The sequence below is a fragment of the Poecilia reticulata genome, chromosome 10 (genome assembly GCF_904066995.2).
Source record: "Poecilia reticulata chromosome 10, P_reticulata-male-v2, whole genome shotgun sequence".
NCBI classification, from domain to species: Eukaryota; Metazoa; Chordata; class Actinopteri; order Cyprinodontiformes; family Poeciliidae; genus Poecilia; species Poecilia reticulata.
Genome location: NC_088839.1, coordinates 23,868,622 through 23,889,136, shown reverse-complemented (window position 1 = coordinate 23,889,136; position 20,515 = coordinate 23,868,622). Strand labels below are relative to the sequence as shown.

Genomic DNA, 20,515 nt, shown 5'->3' with positions numbered 1-20,515 from the left:
CACCGGCACCTGAACGTTAGTCGGCTTTTACAAGAAACAGAAAAGCGACACTATTCAAAACCTCACAGTCTGTTATAGCACTGGAAAACTATCTGCAAACAAAAAGGTATTTGATACAGGAAAACTGGCATATGGAAGGAAATGACAGCAGGTGGGCCTTGTTACATTCTTCCTGAGTACATTCAGAGAACTTACAAGAACCATATTAGAAATATAAAGACTGAATACAAAGTGTGGCACGGTTTTGGACTGAAAACCTTCTTGTATTTTGAAGTTGGCAAGCTGAAATGATTGTTTCTCAAGTGAAAGAAAAAAAATATTGATGACTTCTGGAATTGCAGTGGAACAAAATCATCTTCAATGCTCTATTTCAGACTTAAGTTATGGTCTGTCAAGTATGACAAAAATAACAAAGAAGATGAAATGTCGATGCCTTAAAGTGATCTTAATTTGTAAGAAAATGTCTTTGTTATTACACCAGGTCAGAAGATTTTGAGATGGGAGGCTTTACTACACATGAGAGGTGAACACTACTGATAAAAAAAATAGAAATCTTCAATCTGTCTTAGCTATGTCATTTGTTTTCAGCATTTCCTTTATAAAAACCATAAAAAGAGGCCTTAACATTAGAATGAATGCTAATTTGTTTCAGTAGTTTAGTTCAGAAGAAGATTCTCTACACATGCAGTGACACTTCAAGTTTTTATTTCTGCAGTTCACACCCTTCAGTCTGGGATTTATATATCAGAGTGTGTTTATGAGAGTCACATCCTGAAATGAATGAGAAAAAAATTAAGTTCTCCATCCTATTCTAATTTACTGGGATGCTCCTCTAATTGTAATCCCAATTTAACATTCAGTTTCAATGAGAACATTGTAATTCTTCACCATCTGTGGGGTCCTGCTGCAAAGTTTGATGAAAATGTGAGCATGTGCAACCGGCTCTCATTTCACTAACACCCAATGTGTGCAAGCAAGCGAGTGCAAAGGCATGGGCATGTGTGGGTGGTGGCCGCTGTTAGGCGCCGTGTGTCTGCTTTATAGGAACGGAGTACATGTGCCTTCGTTTTAAACTCACCATGAAGAGGAAGCGGAAGTTGGCCAGCTCTCCGAAGAAATCCTCCACGCTGACCGAGTGGGGGTCGAATGCGAAGTAGCTGCCGATGCTCTCGTACAGCTTCTGCATGTTCTTGTGCATGGTGGACAGCTTCTCGTACTGCTCCCGAGAATGTTTGGAGAAGCCGTGAAAAAAAGGGAGTCAAGGAAAACGGAAAATGCGACGTCTCAGACACAGACATTAAAACGCTACAGTAACCAGCAATAGCAGGGAAATGTCACACATATGTTGCCGTACAGTATTTTTAAGACACACCTATGTCAAGGTCAGCAGGAGAAAGAAAAAAAAATGGATAAAGGAGGGTCTTCATCTCACTTTGGAGTCAATGACAAGGAGAGCTAATAGCGGCAGCCCTGAAGTAATGGAAAGGTGTTTTGTAGGCAGCAGCATGACACAGATGGTTGCCGGAAAAGCTGATTGCAGTCATTGTTCTATTGTTTCGCACAACAACAGTGGGGTCAGGTTGTTTTGAACCTCACAGCTCACGTCGCACTGTGTAATTTACTGAACAGGCGGAGGACTTTTCTCCCGGTGAATGAGTATTGACAGCCGGCATCAGTTAAGCATTATCACAGCAGCCATTGACCTCATGGAGACTGCACTGGGGCACTACAAGACTCCCACCCTGAGCGGGATGAGAGCGATGCGGCGCAGATTTACGTGAACACACACGTAGAGGACAACAAAGGTGGAAAAAAGGAGACCTTGAGCAGGAATTTCATTAACACACCGTGGTCATCTTGAAATTACAGCTTTTTACGCATTTTATCCCGATAGTTGTTATTGGTGCTGCCTATACTTGTCGTGAAGGATGAATATGAAACTCACGCACACGCAAGGACGTGAAAAAAAGACAGCATAACTTCATAAACAACCACTTGCATCAAGAGCAAAACTCATCCTGCCTCCACAATCATCAAACCTAAGTGAGGTGAACAGCTAAGAGCACTTATAACCATAGAGTGCACACGTACAGTAGCACACGGCTCATGTGTGGGTACAGTGCAGCTCAGCTGGTGGACAGTCTGCAGGCACACGATGCTAAAGGCAACAAAGTGTGATGATGAAATGTTTTTTATTTCTTTTTTTGTTGACTCATAGATCAATACACTATTCAGGTGTTTTATAAAAATTAGTTAGCTACAACTAATCTGTAAGAGAAGTGACAAGTAGGGCTGCTGTAAACGAATATTTTAGTGATCGAGTAATCTATCGATTATTCTTACGATTAATCGAGTAATAGTATAAAAAAAAAGATAAAATAAAATATTGGTAAACCTGGCATAACACCAGTGTTACTATCAGATAACAACATCAGTCCAATTTTTCATATTTGAGCATCCCTAACAATTACTTTTTTGTAGTTTAGAAAGTTAACCTGTAACAATAATGGCTCACTTTCTAAGTTAAACTGAAGAAAAGTTGTACAAAAATCTGAAATTATATTAAATTTTGTAATAAAGAGGTAGGCTCACAAATACGAGCGAAACAACGTAAGATGGCGGGTGGAGGGGAGGAAATAGATTAGGGGACGAAAGTAAGAACGGGGGAGCAATACGGGATATTTACCATAGACATAATATAAGGATGGACGCCTCATGGACCGCTCTCGCCTATTGTCGCTGACGAGATTTAGGGCGGCCATCTTGGAGCGGTACTCCACTCCACTCAGCGTTATGTGTTTAGCAGGCACAATGACGTATCAGCGCATTAAATCGATCATAACACGCTTTTTTGTTACTGGAAACCATATTCAAACATCTATCAAAGCTACATTTATAAACAATTGTATTTTTTAAGTATGTTTTTAATACATAGTTCAGCATATTTAAATATGCTTAGTGGCTATAACAATAGAATAGGAATGGAATATTCTGATATTGGTGTATGATGAGCATATTACAAAGCATACAGCAGTTCATAATTTATTTAATACATTATTTAGTAATACAAATGCATATTTATATAACTATATAAACACAAATAATGATTAATAATGGCACAAATAAATGATTAATACTGAATAATATATATTGGATACATGTTTATATGCATGTATGTATGCATACGTTTTTCATATGTTTTTCTGCCGACGAGTTCTAGCTTCAGAGATTCAGCAGCTGAGATTGAGTCCAAAATCCGATGTGAGATTCATCAGTGCTGCAGTGAATCTGTTTCTCTTTTTAGATATCTCCCTCTTCTTCCTCACATCTTGTCAATAGGAAACTTTCAAAACAAAAACGGAAGATTTGGGATGTATCTTACTAGTGAAAGAATTACATATAATAATCTTTACCACCTGTGTAAACTTTGCTGGTGAATGTTATAACACAATATAAGTTTTATAATATGTGTTATAGTGTTTCATTTCTAATGTAGGCTCTTGTGTCAGATAATCTAAGTCAATGTTAGAGAATAATAATTTTTTTTAGATTTACGGAATCTCAGTTAGCCTTCATAGCGGGGCTAAACCCCATATTACACCAAGCACTTTAGCTAATATTAGCTGGTATCTCGCCGGTGGACATAAATACAGTAAAGTACTATTTTAATCACAAACTATACACAATAATATGTCCATCTTACTTGTGAAACGTTGTCTGTGGAGAACTCACGTCAATAGTCCATCGATCAGAACAATATCCCTCAGTGCTGAGGCATCTTTTGCCGTTTTGATTGAGCAAAGTAGGAGGATATACCGCTCCAAGATGGCCGCCGTATTTCCTGCGCCGGAGCAGGCAGTGCGGGGTCTACTCTTATTATTATGTCTATGATATTTACAACACCTTCTCGTCACTCAGAAACTTATTTACCAGCCATGTATCGCAACGATGCGCTCCGTCTCCCGTTTGTTCAGACCGGGATAATATTAAATTTATTGTGCGCCTCATCTGTAAAGCTACACTTATACTGTAACCATCAACTACTCAGCCGCCCGCCATGTTCAGTCTATCTGCTCACCTGTATAAATACTCCTGCAGCGACCTACCTGCCGTTCGCTCTGAACCAGCAGCTCTGGGAGGTGAAAGGCAGCCATACTCCAGGCTTCGCGCCAGTCATTTTAAGGAAGCTTATTGGTCCCCCCAAAACGATGAAAACCCGGGAATTATCATCAATCAATAAAATCCACACGGGCGAACTGGAAAATTGGACGTTATGCCGCTAACACTTAGCTTTCATCAGCAACTCATAGGCGGAAGTCAGAGCTCCATGCAACGCAAATAGTGTTCCGGCCGGAAGTGTGACTGGGGCAGCCATAGACATAATATATAGCCTTCTTTTTTTTTTTTTTTCGAACAACTTCATAGCGGGATGAACCACGTATTACACTAAGCACTATAGCTAATATTAGCTGTTATCTCGCCGGTGGACATAAATACAGTAAAGTAATATTCTAATCACAATATACACAATAATATGTCCATCTTACTTATGAAATGTTGTTTGTGGAGCCCTCACATCAATAGTCCATCGATCAGAACAACAATATCCCTCAGTGCTGAGGCATCTTCTGCTGTTTTGATTGAGCAAAGTAGGAGGGACGACCGCTCCAAGATGGCCGCCGTATTTCCTGCGCCGGAGCAGGCAGTGCGGGGTCTACTCTTCTTATTATGTCTATGATATGTACTCGGGGACCACTTCTTTATTATTACATATACACATTTGTAGAATACTGAACAAATCGCGTCCCAATATGGGACGCTACATTTAACAGCCAATTACAGGACGGTTCCGTATTTTACGGGTCGGGTGGAAACCCTAGTTACAGGCTATTTCTAAGGCTTCTGGGAAACGATTTAGCTGTGAAAGTTGTTATCCACAGAATAAGAAGACAATATTAGAGTGGCGGACCAACAGGATTAACCAATCAACCAAAATTACTCCAACTGTTCAATATCAGATGAGAATGTGAGAAAAGTGAAGTTTATGAATGAGATGTAATCCATACGATTTTAAAGTGTATTTTTAGTATTACTTTCTGGTGGAGTATTTTTCCTCTCACTTGTCTCGTTTTTCCTTAAAACAGAAAAAAAAAACATGTAATTTATATCAAAGCTATAAGAAGCTTTTGATTCTGCTTACAATTTCAATCTATTATGTGTGTAACTACTGAGTTTAATTTATATTCATTTAAATTGTCCAACAAATTGGAATACAGATGGAAAATATCTATAAGGCAAAACAAGGTTTCAATTGGGGCAGGTAAAGTGCAATACCTGCAGCGCCACCTGATGACAGGAAGTACAAAATCAGTCTCTGTAATTGTCTATTTGGAGTGTTAGTGTTCATGCCAGAAGAATTGCTGGATGCACATGCAAAATAAAAGACTGCAAAATAAAGAGCAAACACTGATTCTTGAGAATAGGGACAAAACAGGTCCTATGGATAAAGCACAAAATGTGAATAAAATATATATAAAATATAATTTTTTCAAATATCTGACAAAACTAACCTGGGTCATGTGAGCATAACAATGTATATTTTCCAGGTGTTTGCTGAATATTTTTTTATTTTAAACATTGTAGTAGGTGGCTGGAGCAGAACTCAATACATTATAATAGTTTAAAACAATTAAAGAAATGCTAAAATTATATATTATGACAATGAAGTATAAGTAGTCATATAAATAATTATAAAAGTACCAATAAATTGAATAAAAAATCATTTTTATATATTTTCCAACTCCATTGAAATTTGTCCCTAGTTTTTGTCAACATCGTCATAAATGAAAAGAATGTAAAAAAAAATCAGGCATTATTGGGGGGCACCAGAACTTCTGAGGACCCCATCACCTCTTCCTTTGCTAAGAGGACTAGTTAGCTCTGGTTAGCTTATGTTATTCTTTAGTTTTTTTCCCTTCTTTTTATTTTTAAGTTGCTTGTCACAACCATGATGTGTCAACACCATAACTGACAAAACTTTGATTTAATTTTGTGAAATAAAAGCTTAATTTTAGTTTACTGTAAATATTTCATGGAACTGATGAGCTACAATATGGCCTCCTTCAGAATAACATCCTATAAATTGAGGTAGTTTGGCATTTCGTCAACTCCGTCAGATGTCAACTCCATCAGTTTTTGTGACTATTTCAGTGAAATTGTTGTCAAATCTCACTTAAATGTGCAATTAATTAATGTTAATGTATTTTACATAAATTGCATTACTTCACATGTATCAAGTTTTTCATTTTACTCACTAGTTTGTCATCACCTTCAGTTCTGTGTCAACTCCGTCATGCACTGTCAACTGTCAGATGGACTTTTTGTTGTTTTTTGTTTTAAATAATATTTATTTTTGTTTCTTGTAAAATGAGTAAAAACATCACTAATAGGGTATTTTAAAAATAATTTTAGATTTATTTTTGTCAGATGTTGATGACAAAGTTCTGGGTCAGGTCGATTAAAAATGTAATTTTAAAAAAAATGTTGCAACTGGGAGCCTGCACCTTAGCATCTTTAAATTTCCAAAACATTATTTGTCATATTTGCATACATAAGATTGAGAAATAATAAAAAAAATATGGGAAAATTAAAACACATTTTGTCCCTATTCTCAGGAATCACTGGCAACAATGAAAATTAATAATACAAAATCCATCTAATTAAGTGTGTTTGTCTTTCTTATGTGTTTCCCACTGCAATCCATTCTAAATTGATGCTGTTGCTGTCAACCGATTATTAAAGGCCATCATTTGACAACACTTCGCTGCTTGCTTGTGTTACTCCTACGAAGGTCCCAGCTTCTGAGTCTGGGTGCAGTTATAGGCAATTAGTGTTCTTTTACAGTCGCCTTGGCAACATCCATGGTCAGGTGGGACAGCATGTGGCCTGCGATTACCAGGGCCAAACAGTTATCAAGACATTGTTCTTTTTGAACAGTCTGCTATTATTGCGTGGAGGCCACGCAGCTTTCCAACGTGTCCTGCTTTGCTAGTTTATGATCAATGCTGTATTTGGGATTTTTCTGTTTCCCCAGCTAAAAACTCACCAATGAGGTCATGAGCAAAACATATTACATTGATCCAAAAACACATAATTGCAGAAGTGTTTTTTGGAGTTTTGTGAATGTGGAGGAGGAGGAAGAGGTGTAGATTTGTTGCATTTTTTTTGTAAGGTCACACTGGGACAGTCAGAACATTGGGCAGCGAATGGACTTATTCTTCCGTCTCTCTGTATCCATGTCTGCCTGGACGCGATTTACCCCCATTGCTCCTGTCAGACCTTTGTTATCTCTTCCTTTGTACACCTCCCTCAATCTCCTCTTCTTTTCTAGAGAGCCCCAGCGGATGGATGTGAAAGTAAAACTTTGCCAAAGTAACATATCTTTTCAACATCAAAAGGACTCTTGAGTTTTGCAGTACTGGAGTTGTGATTTTTTTATGGGTAAGTGGAAAAATAACTTTTTAGAATCTAAAACGCAGCTAGCACATCATAGAAATATACGGCCTTTTTTAAAAAACTTTGCTAAATTAGGTTAGAATGAAAAAAATACATAAGAATTGTTTAAAATCATATGAAAAAGGGGGTGCAGAAAATGATCATCATAATCATGTCAAGAAATCAAAGGGAAAAATATGCACACCACTATAATGTTTCCATTACATGTTTACAATATGTTTATCACTCCTTTAGTTCTGGAGGGGGAAAGTAAATGTAAAAAAAAATCACTTCAAGAACTTACAAATGATCAAACGGACGCTTTTCTGTAGTTGTTTCAAATTACAAGTAATACTCCACTCCACTACGGTGAACCTCAAGGTTCTGCATAAGGGCCCCTGTTGTTTCTGTGAACGGTGTACAACCCCACACTGTTTATGGTAGTAATAATAGACGCAGCCATCTGTGAATTGAAATAACAATTCAAGACTATCATAATCATTTCTGATTTAGTACCACATGTGATCGTGGCACAAATCAGATTTTTTTGTTTTTAAATTTTTTGGTGAAAATATTGGAAATGGGTCAGTCTGACTGTCATGAAAAAGTCAGATATCCACATCAGCAAAAAAAAAAAAAAAAGGAGAAGAAGAAAAAAATGATCTGAGTCACATTTCCGTGCTCCTTGAACATAAAACCTACATCCTGGTTCTAAGTCACAGGGCTCTGCATCGTCACGAAGGTCCTGTGATCAATAGCCTTTAGCATTGCCACATACAAGGCTTCAGGATTTTATGATTGCAATCTTGTATTGTGTGTTTTTTTTTTGTTTTTTTTTCAGGGAAGGTGCTATCAAACTTAAATTTTACTTAATTACTTGCGGTGCCTGACGTGGCTTGTTGCTCTCTGAATGTATTATTTTCCCCGATTTACTCCCCTTCCCTTCTCACTCCCTGAAATGTCCACGTATGCAGTGTAGTAGATGTGTCCCGCTGGGGACTGGACTGAAGCTGGCTGGGCTTTTGCTCTTCATATTTCCACATCAAAGACATGTCATATTGATGGAGCCTGACGCACACTATCCTGCAGCAACACAACCTGCACGCTGGAGCCATCATCCAGCATGCATACAAAAACAGAATGAGAAGGCAAACATACTCACACACATTTTTTATATATATATATACTGAAAATGTACGGTCTTACTGTCATGCTACCATTCTTTAACTCTCCGGTTGTCAATTACACTTTTCTTTATTTTCGCTATAGGATCTTTTGTTTTATTTCTGTTTCTTTTACTTGCCTGTTTTTACACCCTGTCTCTGTCAAAGGAAAAAAAAAACTCATTATAATTCTATTTCTACACCCCTTACTTGATATTCTCTCCATTCAATTCTCGCTCTCAGACAACAAATCCCCTCTTTCCTGCTCAGAGTGGACTTTCACAAGTATTCTGTCTGAACCAGGTCTCGCATTCACACCATTTGGGCTTGGAGTGGGCTACGCCGGGTCACGAGGTAAGGCATCAGGCAGTCTTTGGTTGCCCCCCCATCTCTGTTTGTCAGTCTTCGCTCTTCTCTTCAGGCTGTCCTCACAGGAGGACAGCTTGCCCTGCATTAAACCCTACCAAGGCAGATAAGGACAACAGCCCTGAGGCGGAAGGGGCTCCACGTAGTAAACACTGACGAAGATTTAAAGCTGTGACTTTGCTTTAAAAACATTTACATTTTCTATTGTATGTAACACACGGAAAGTAGCGCTTAGCTGTGAAGCGGAAAATGATGGATGGTTCAAAAATTAAAATGATATAAAGTGTGACATGCATTTTGCATTCAAATCCTCTTTACTCTGATTGCTAATTAAAATCTAGCTCAATCAAATTACCTATAGAAGTCAAAGAGGAGGTGACTCTGGAGGAGCTGCAGAGATCCACAGCTCAAGTGACTTTGTTATAGTTTTTGCCAACCACAAATTTGATCTTTACAAAGAGTGACAAAATAAAACCATTGCCAAAAGAGAAGTGGCAAGAATTATAGTTTGAAGGAAGGCAGCAGTTCTCAAAGAGGGATGTGACCCCAATTGTTGCAATAAGTCAACAAGGTTGGGGTCATAAGATCCTCTTCAGAAATTAAACAAAAACAATTATGAAAAGTTATTTTTATTATTATTTTAAAAATTTTAAAATCCTTGAAAAAAAATTTCACTTCACATTTATGTTCTACTTTATGTTGATCTGTCTGATTAAATTCCAAAGAAATGCATTAATAAGAGCGTTCAGCAATCTGAATTAGAAATAGTCAGATGATAAAATCTTTTTTCAGATTCAGGGCTCGGCTCTGCCTTTCTTTCTACTGCAGTTACTTTCTGTCCTTGTAAAATCCAGATTTAGGTTTTTGTCCTCCCCCAGAGTCCTCATTACTGCATTTTAATCAGTCACTATTTATCTTTTTGACATGCCAGAAAAGGGTATGTTGAAATTACTAAGCTGCGATTAGGCACACTCATTTTTAACATCACAAACTGACATCAAAACTGGATCCAAATCAGATTTGTAGTCTCCTTTTTGGAGCCACGCGCTATTCATTCACATGATAAAACACAGAGAAGAATCAATTTATGGACCACAGCAAAGTAAAAACTGTGTTCACATTGGCCACCTATGAGGATGGCAATAAATTACCTGGTTTGTTTACCTGTGTGCATGAGAGAGTTATTAAAGTGCGACATAAAACCCTACAGTGGGGGCCCAAAAAGCCTTGCTAATAAGTCTCCTGTAACCTAGTTCCATTAATGTTTATTTAATGCTTTTCCTATGTGCTCATTGGCCACTCCATCCGAGGCCCCACACTAAGCCTGCTTTTCTCCAAACCCCACTATCCCTGCTCCCTTTATCCCCCCACCTACTGCCAGCAGCCCCTCTGGGCCAAATTACACCAAGACTGCCCACTGACTGGACACAAGCCATCATGTTGACTGAGAAGAGGATGAAGGAATGGAGTACAGAGTCATGACAGAGACTTAGTACTGTATGTCTGATGGAACACATCATTTTACTGAAGTTCATTACTTGTCTTCTGAAAATAAACACAAGGGAGCTTGAAATAGATACCAAACTCTTGTTTTGGTGTTTTTCTGGTGTTTTCGGTGTTCTAGCGAAGGAAAGTTAAAAGTGAGCGTAGGAAAGCGAACATACTGAGAAATGACCACACATAATGGATTAAAGTGACGGAAATTATTAATATAAATTCATTGATCTGAATCATGGTAAACAATACTGTCAATGTTTCTAAGCTTGTTTTGTAAGAAAACAAATAACTTCAGCTTTAAATTAATTCAAGAGTCATAAAAAACAAAGCAATCATCCTGCAATTTAATATGTGCTAAACCAACATTTACACAGAAAATTAGAGAACTAGCCTGAGGCTAAATTTCTGGCAAGGAAATGGAAGACATTTTCTCCTACAACTGAAAATTTTCCCCTTTCTCACCTGCTGTTGGTAGTCGGTATAATGTCACAGGAGCAGAACAATCACAACAATTCAATCCGTGGGAAAACTCGGCGTATGAACTCAATACCACTACAATGCATCCAATATTTTACAAAGTATTGCACTTTGAGCCAGAGCTTGATGCACTGAAAAACCGAGGAAGATTGTCCCTTAAGGCAGAAACGATAGTGGACATTACAATAGAAAACTCTGCAGCCTTGGAGTAACAATGATTTAGGCAGAAATTTAACAAAAACTTCAGAAGTCCTTTTTTTTTTTTTTTTTTTTTTTACATAATGCAAGCTATGCCCGCAATTTCATGTAGAATCTAAATCAAACAGTTTTACTCATTAATTTCCTAATGCAGAATGTTTCTGCGGATCGTTGCAAGATATTCATGTTGCCTGGTGTCACAGAAAAAACAGATCAGAAGGATTTTTTTTAAATCATAATTTAAGCATTTCAAATGCTTAGTATTCTTGTATAATCCTGCAGTAGGAATGAGAACTTCATTAGACAACTACTTTCGATATTGAAGTGCAGTTTAGTGAAGGAAATACACCGCTGGCCATTGCTTCAATGCAATGTCAATGTAAATTAGCATTAGAGAGGCTGTATATAAATAATTATTTATAATATATACATTGGGGGAAATAAGTATTTGATAAACTGCCAATTTGTTGAGTTTTACCCAGATTAAGCTGAATTGAGACGTATGAAAATATCATTCCGGTCACAACAATACAATGATAGACAGAAACTAAGAAAAATCCAGAAAATCATATTTTATGCTTTTGACATGATAAATAATTTAGATTTTATCACAATAAATAGTGATCCAATAGATGTTCACGTCCACTGCTGCATCATGTGAAAACCTGATCAACGACTGCAGGAAACATCTGGCCTCTGGAAATGAAAACAAAGATTTATGTACCAAATATGAAGTTCTATTTTTCTGTTGCATCAAATACTTATTTCTTTCTAATTAACTATTTAAAATAACGCAATGTTATTTCCCATTTGAGGTGTACATATGGTGAAAATTACAGAACTCCCCAATTTTTGTAAGTCGCAAAACCTGGACTTACAAAAAAACAATTTTTTCCCCACTGTAAAAACAATTTGGTTCTAACAGTTAACCTTCATAATTTTGAAAATATCCTCAGGTTAAAAAAAACTTTGAAGCCAAAATGCATCCAATCTGGATCAAGTTGTCATCCTCCGTTGATGTGTGGCTCATTGTTAAAATTCAGTCATGGGAGAAAGTTATAGACAGGTGGTTTATCCGATAACCTGCCAAGCACTCTTTGAAAGTACCTGTCCTTTACCGCTTTCCTCAAACGACTTCCCAGATGGCTCTGCGCAACAAACCATATGGCACTTCAGGTTAGCTATATGCACAGTGTTACAGTCGTGGTGACAGTACGCCTTACTGATGTTGTTCAATGTTGTTTGGGAGTCTAAACTTTAGAAAACACAGCAGAAGAACCTGCAGAGCTGTGTGCAAATAAAATTAAGAACATATTTTCCACACCTGACAGGCTCAGCAAGTTATATTTCCTGCTTTGACAGAGGAGCTTAGATTTTTATCCCCTCGTAAGTCCTCATCATCTTCTCACCTACAGCCTCTACCTCTTCTTTCTCTGGAAATTAGAAGGGAGATTTAATGTCAATTTTACTGTCAATTTATTCTGCCCATCTGTCCCTGAAATATTTATACGTGCAGAGAGGAAGGTTGCTTCTGCTTAGGCATTCAAAGCTCTTCACTAAAGCACCCAGCTGGTGTTTTAACAACTCAGTGAGGGGGAAACTGGTGGATGTAATGACTACATCTCATAAAGGAAAAGACAGTATATAAATTAGGAATGAGAGGATTAGGACCGCGGGGATGACCTGTTGAATCATGGATAGGCTGTTTAAAATAGGCAGTCAGGAAAATTATTTTCTGTCAGTTCTGAAATGATATTGTGAAGCAAGCGCGCACACACACACACACACGCACACACGTTTTCCTTGATAACCATTTATGATTACCTCCTTTTCTTGAGCTTGGAACAAAGTGATCTAATGCCACAACAATAAGCATGTGCCTGTTTTATAATTTCCGCACAGCAGCTTCAGGACGGGGCAAATCCTCTGTGTTTACAACATTCACACTTGTCAAATTTTAAAAGGTCAAGTCTCTTGTTCCCCTTGATGTGATCGGTAAACATCAATTCCTACCTAACATTACAATGACTTCAGAGAGATGGTGTTTTATGGACAGCTTGTAGACAGTTTTTTTTTTTTTTTTACAGATTTTCAAAATGCTTGTTTGAAGCAGCATGCACATATGTCAGTTTTAATGTGTATAAAAAACATCCATAAGTAGTTTTTATGTTTTCCAATAAATACCTCTATCTGCCTTGTTAAATACGGTGGGAGAATGAGTGGAATCCTATAATAAAGAAAACATAAAAGGATTTTTTTTTCCTTTTAAAGAAAAAAAAGGGAAGGAATTTATTTCCTTTCCTTTTATGAAAAAATGGCTTTAAAATGGCCATATTTTAAAGCCATTTAAAATATGGCTTTAAATCATATCTTGTTATATTTAATTTGACCTGGGTCTTCCTCTTCTCATGGTTCACAGTAAGTCATAATATCATTGAGCAACAGAGTTTCTAGTCGGGAGGCAAGCCAGGTTGTTCTTTGCAGCCCCATCAATTTAAAATACTTGTTCTGTCATGTTGCTCAGGGATTATATAGATATTTCTTTGAGTATTGCATATGGTATTTACTTCTTTTCTGGCACATCCAGCGCCTGTGTAGCTGGATGCAGCAGTGACAGAGATGAATCACAATGACTGGCCGGCATTCTTTGTTGTTTTTTTGTCTTTTCTGCTTTGTTTCGGAATATTTGTGCTTCATTGTTCAAACTGTCTGAATTTAAGTTTAACAAGCCTTCATCAAACCTTTGCAAGCAGCTGACTGCAGCTAAATCGGATATCTCACAACCATGATGATCTATGGATTAGTCACTATTTAAAGGTTTACTCTCATTATTTACCATTTGGATGGCTGTAATTACAGTTTGGAAAGAGGAACAACAAATAATCTCAGAATGTTTTAAAAATAAAGCGGCTTTCACGTTTTGATCTTATTTTGGATTGTTTTCTACATACATGGTAAACATTATAATTAGAGGCTCAAACATATACAAATGCTCCATTAATATTTAGCCAAACGCAGCTAACATATTCAATTATTTTACTCTGAACATTAATAGTTCAAATGCAACATTAAAAGACTTTGACATCAATTGCCATTCTGAGTATTGACAAGCTTTTCACCAAGTTATACGTTTATAAAAGCACATGAGCAAAGGTTAAACTACAAAAGCCTATAAATAAGCTTTTCAAATCACATTAGTAAAGGTTTGCAACAAAATAACACATTTAAATTAATGTATTGCAGTGTATCCAACATTAAAATGAAGTCAAGTGGATTGGACATAAAGCCGCCTTTGATAAGAACATAAAACTCTAGCCTTCTCGCTCGTCTGATTCAACCTTTTGATCAAAACACAAACCATTGTTGAATATCTTCATTTAATGTAAATTATATTTTTAGATTTTAAATACTGTGACCCAGCAATAAAATGAAGCGCTTGTATGTGGGAATGAGAGCAAAGGCCAGATGCTACAGATGCATAAAATTAATTTACAAAACATAACAAAGACTGATGAATCCAAGTCACTTGTTGGTGAAAAGAGGAGGCATTTGGCATCTACCAAGGCCTGTGTCAGTACTTTGTGCATAAATTGGTAAGATAAAATACAATTCCATATTGAATTATTTATTTATTTGTTCCATAACATCTCTTATTATAACCAAGGCAAAATGAATCAGTTTGTTCTCACCGACTGATAATAATGACCTAAACTTTATCTCCAAGTACAACTAGTTAATTATAGGATAAGAACGTTCCCCCACCCCCGAGCTTGTGAATAGAGAAAAGATTGCACCAGGAGTGATAAAAGACGGCCTGCAAAAGAAACAAAGGAGAAAGAAAGAGGGAGAGAGGCAATATTGATCAGATTCCTTCAGTCAGACCACTGCCCCAGCAGCTACCGTGACAGAGTACAGCTCCATTCAATAGCCTTATCATTACCACAGCACAAACCCATTCAGCAGGTCAGCCTGTTTGGCCCCCAGTTCCCTGTGTCTGTGTGTGTGTGTGTGTGTGTGTGTGCGCGTGTGTGTGCGTGTGTGGGTGTGTGTGGGTGTGCGTGTGTGTGTGTTTGTGTGCCTCTGCAGAGGGGGGGAGGGGGTAAATTTCGATTCTTTAAGCCAATGAATCCCATTATAAGACCACTTACAGCACATTTCTTTGTTCACAACACTGTCAGCCTAATGAAGTGTCCTGAGAGTAAAGGAGGGGGAGGTAAAAAGAAGATTTCTTTCACTCCAGAATATCACAACAAACGTGCCGAGTCAGTAATGTGCTCTAACTGAAATATGGAAACAAGTGTGGCTAAAAGGAGGATCGACAAGCGACAATGACTGTTATTAAGCAGTTAGATTCTGGGCTACAAAAATGTCTGGAAAATTTATTTCCATTACTGACACCAAGATATTAACACAAATTGACCATTAATTTCTTTTGATATTTTAATATGCCCTCTATCAGAATTTAATGGGGTCAGTATACGTATTATTAGTGTTATGAGCTCTGAGAGATCTAGGCTTTACACCCTGAATGTTCAGGACTCTTATTTTGAAGTACAAAAGGAAGTAGAGTTTGGACAGCCATCTTGCATTAACAGAGTGAACTAAACACTAAAAATGGGATTTGATTTGGAGTGTCCTCTTTGTTTTTTTTAAGGACTAGGCTGAATTTGATCATTTCTAGTTCAGAAACACATAATGATAAAACCTGAAACTGGTAATTCTATACTACAGTAGGCTAAATTAAAAACTGTTTAACAATGAAATATTTATACTGATAACTGTCATGTAAAGGTGTTTTTTTTTTTTTTTTTTTTTTCAAAAACATCACTTACCTCCTGTTTTATGAAACCTATTCTCATGACAATGACGCATCATTATACGTCTACTGACAACGTATTAGGATGTTAAATTTGGTGTGTTATAAACAGTAGTGGCCTAGCAGGGTTGACCAGGAATCTTTGTGCCACGTTTCTCAATACCAGACAAATATGCAAATAAATAAAGGTTTTTAATATATGATTTCATATATTAAGGAGGGAAAAGTTTACAACGCAGCTTCGTGTGAAAGGTATAATTGCCCTCTTGCTGAATTATGAACTAACTGACATTTACAACCTTTTTGGAACAAATGAGTTAAGTTTCTGTAGTCAGACCCAGGCTGATTACTGCCAGACCTGTACAATCAAGAAGCTGCTTTAATAGAACCCAGCAGGAAGTTGCTGAGAGGGTCAGAATCCACTATTTAATAAGCGCCAACGGGCCTAAAAATGGATCAGAACCAAAACCAATGAATATAAGTAATAAAAAGAAGAGTGGACCCTTGGTATTTGTGGGGGTTAGGGACCACAACCACCTGCGAATAGCTGAAATCAGCAGGTACATGAGACCCCCTCTAAAAACGCTCATAAATGCCTATTTTAATATACCTTAATGTGCTTTAATATGCAGCACTGTGGAAACGGTCTAGAGACTGCTCTCAGCTTCCCAAGCTGCATTTTTATTAGAATATTTTCGATATGCTCTAAGGAAAAAAAAAAGTGAATTTGCAAATTTTCTGCGAATAATTTGGAGTCACAGAAAAATCCATGAATAGTGAGCCACAAATCGTCCACTGAAAAATCTGTGGATGGAGAACCTGAGGTTGTTGTTGGAAGCTAAAATGCAATTCAGTACATCATCGCTGTCCCTCACTGACGGGGTGCAACTGCATCCAATTCCCAGGTGAAGCCATGGTGGAGATAACAATGACAATGTCACACAATCTGAGCATGGCCTCTCAAAAAACCGCTTCCCATTTAAATACAATTGAACAACCCTGTTCTTTATTAGATTACAGTCTGACACGAGTTGCATGAGTAGCTGTCAAAGTCTCGGAGTGAAGAAGGGAGAGATGCAGACTGGGGGAGAAAGGAATAATGGAGCCGTCTCCACTGGCAGCACAGAGGCACAGAGACTATTTTTAGCAAATTAATTTAAGGCTCTAAATAATTAACTGATAATTATCTGGCAATCAAGAGTAAGATAAAATGATCTTCCCGAGAGGTTTTTTTTTTGTGTGTCATGTGGCTCAGCGGGTGGACAGAGGAGCTTTGAGGAAGTCGCCATTCAAAAAAAGAAAAGAGGGAGAGAAAGAGAAACCGGAACATAATGCAGAAAGAGAGAAATATAATTGACAGGGAATACAGTGCGACGTGCTCGCTAGAAGGCAAGTGGATTTGCCAATGATTAGTGCCTAATGAGTGACAGAACACAGACACCGAAAATGCATTTCTGTCGGGAATAATGGATGCTTGCACCAGCTGTCTTCCATGTGTTTCTCACACATGTTTTTACAAACAAACATTCATTAATATGAATATGTCCCTTGAACAAATGATGGTAAAATTCAGACGTTGCCTGGAATTAACACCACAAAGATCGAGACTGTAAATCTTGGCAACTGTGGTTAAGGATGCATAGACATTCACACCTGAACCACGGAGAAGATGGATTCAGAAAGCAGACTGCTGGTGACACACTTTTTCCTGCGATGTGAGAATTAAATTAACTCCATCACCAGTTCATCTCCCTGCTACGTCTTTCTTCTTCTTTCCTTCCGTAATCCCTCAAAGCAGAACATTTCACTTCTTCAGTCTTCCAGTTTTACAAAAAAAAAAAAAAAAAAAAAAATTACATATGGGTTCCATTTGTAAAAACTGTCACAGCACAGAGATCTTCCTCCAAGGTACATAAATTTAGCATGCCGCTTTCTTCACTTGAACCTTTGCGGCGTGCTTTAATTTATCCAAATGTTCTCAAGGATGTTAGAAAGAGACGCATATCTGAGCGAAACACGATTGCTGCCCTCCTGCCATTCAAGTCTTGAAAAGTTAAAACGTGATCAGGAAAATATTTAATGAACAAGGAAAAACAGTTTTTCCCAGTGAAATCTCATTTTCTTGTGAGGAAAAAAAAAAAAAAAAGAGATGCAGTTAAAAGTGAAGATGCAACAGCATATCCCTGCATATTGTCTTTTTTTTCCCCCAGGGATTTGGGATTACAAAAAGGTGCAATTAGTTTGACGGTGTGATGCGCTTTGGTGAAACTTAAATCTGACAGGGCTACCAAGCCCCCCCACTGTGCAACCTTTTATAAAATCAATGCCACCACTAAACACAACTCTCCCCTGTGGAGCTGGTCCCTGTTACAGCCTCCTTCCCCTTCTTGTGTCGGGGAGGAAAACACAGACAAACAGATAAATTAGCGACTCCCCTGCTGCCCTTCTCTCATCCTCTAGTCTGTCAACTATTGTGAAGTGACAACAACTCCGCCAATATTATTCACAAAGAAAAAGCAATGGAAAAAAAAATTCTGCATTTGAAACGGGAACACCTGCATTTTAAACTTCCCCATCTTCAGACAAAATCCATTTTATTTTAACCGTACAGAAACACGGCTGTGTTTGTGAGAACTCATCGGTACCGACATAATTTGCTGTCGGAAAACGGTTTTCGTGTTTCGGCGCGCGTTCAGCGGGATCTCAGAGGTGAATGGATGGTTAAAGGAGATATTTGCTCACATCATTTCTTCCAAGATACAGAAATTACCGACCTTGAAGAAACGCTACAAGGTGAGAAAAAGCAAGAAAATATAAACAAAGACGGTGTTTTTTTGCCCCGCATCTCTTGGAAGGAGCCTTGACAATCTCTTGTCCGTGGCAACATTTTGACAGGTGAATCCCTGCTGCTGAATAACTTCAACACTTTGAAAGATAAGAGGGCAAATTCATATCTCGATTTCAATATGGCTTAATGCGCAGGGTGACTGAACTAGAAGTGTGACATTAGAGAGATTTTATGTTGCTTTTTTTTCATCAACAAAGACTTTGGAGAGCTGACTCACAGTGTCAGATGTTTTGCTGTCTTTAGGATTTTGGACTATATGTGATCATTTTATGTGAAAATCTAAAAAAAAACTGACTGGTCAAACCACTAATGAACCAATTTTTTTAAAAAAACAAATTGAGCTGTTAACATGTTGACAGTCATGAGTATGTCATACATATTTTTTGCTAGAAACTTCATAAGACAAACCATTTTACATTTATTTTGTTTTTTTTTCCCCCAATTTGCGCTAGGCAACTTCAAAAATCTTCAGATTTTGAAGCCTGATTGAACTAAAACAACTGCAAACATCTTTCAACTAGCAGATAAATTAATAAATATCTAGTCAATGCCCCAATTACAAGGTACACAAAGTTTTAATGGTTTTCTAAACTACTAAACTAATATTTTAAATCAGAAAAAGTGCCGTAGCGAACAAATACAGCGTTACCACTCCAGAGCCGATAGCTATATGCTTCCAATTCGCAGCTTTAAAGGTAAACATTTTTGCTGTTGCTTTACTCTGCAGGAAAGACAAAAACGTTAAGGATCCTCACAGAAAAGACAACTTATTATCTTGCCAGTTGACGAAAGAAATTACAGCCCTCATTTGTTTCAACCTGTGTTCTAAAGTAAACCTGTTGATAATACACACAATTTGTGTAAATTGGAAATAAACATAGAAGGAACAAGTGATAAAAAAAAATGGAAAGCCTTTTTAAATTGGTAATATCCTTTGGTTCAAATGTGCAAAAAGTATGTATATAGTTGGTTAGAAAACACATTAAAATGATTATATTAAACACTGATTCCTATGTGATAAAACAACAAATCTAGCTTTTTTGTTTAGTTAAAAAAGGATGGCATCTAAAGTTAAATGGTAACAGTACAGCAGTTCTACGCAAAAATCAACACACACTTTCCAGCCATGGTGCTTTTATGCATGTTTTCATCTCTGAAACTCCAAATTCTTGCTAAAAAACCCAACAAGTATTGGTTGGTGCTTTATGCGTTTCTTTTCCTCATTTAAGATCCATGTGATCAGTGCTTCCTCAAAACAAACAAACAAAAGAAACATACGTTCTGGAGAAAAAATAAAACCCCACAAACAGTGGTGCTCTACAGTAGGTACAGTAGGTTGGCCGAGTTACCTGCTTCAGCAGCTCCATGGCAGAGCCACTGCAGTCATTTGGCAGTCTGTTGCTCTAATTTGCATCAGATTACATGCCCACAGAGGCAAACTCTCCTTAATGAGAAGCATCATCCTCTGCAGGTGGCAGGGAAGAAAACATGAGTTGGGGACACTGAAATGATCTGCCTCCTCAAACTATCACTTGTCATCGGCAGACTGCTGTTCTGATGACATCCATTTGGGTTCTGAGATATTTTCAACTGCTCGGTGTCTCTGCATTAACATTACCCCACCGTTGCAAAATGCGAATAAATTAACCCAGTTAT

At 37.6% G+C, this 20,515-nt stretch overlaps 1 protein-coding gene across 8 annotated transcripts in view; it reads right to left on the bottom strand.

Annotated features, from left to right (window-relative positions):
* The window catches only part of diaph2 (diaphanous-related formin 2), a 456,529-nt gene that overhangs the window by 94,075 nt on the left and 341,939 nt on the right, over nucleotides 1-20,515 (bottom strand). For all 8 annotated transcript variants that reach the window (XM_081611702.1, XM_081611700.1, XM_081611701.1 and 5 more), the window contains one exon: nucleotides 1,079-1,244. In XM_081611702.1, the coding sequence (XP_081467828.1) occupies nucleotides 1,079-1,244 (166 nt within the window). The remainder of the gene's footprint in view (nucleotides 1-1,078; nucleotides 1,245-20,515) is intronic.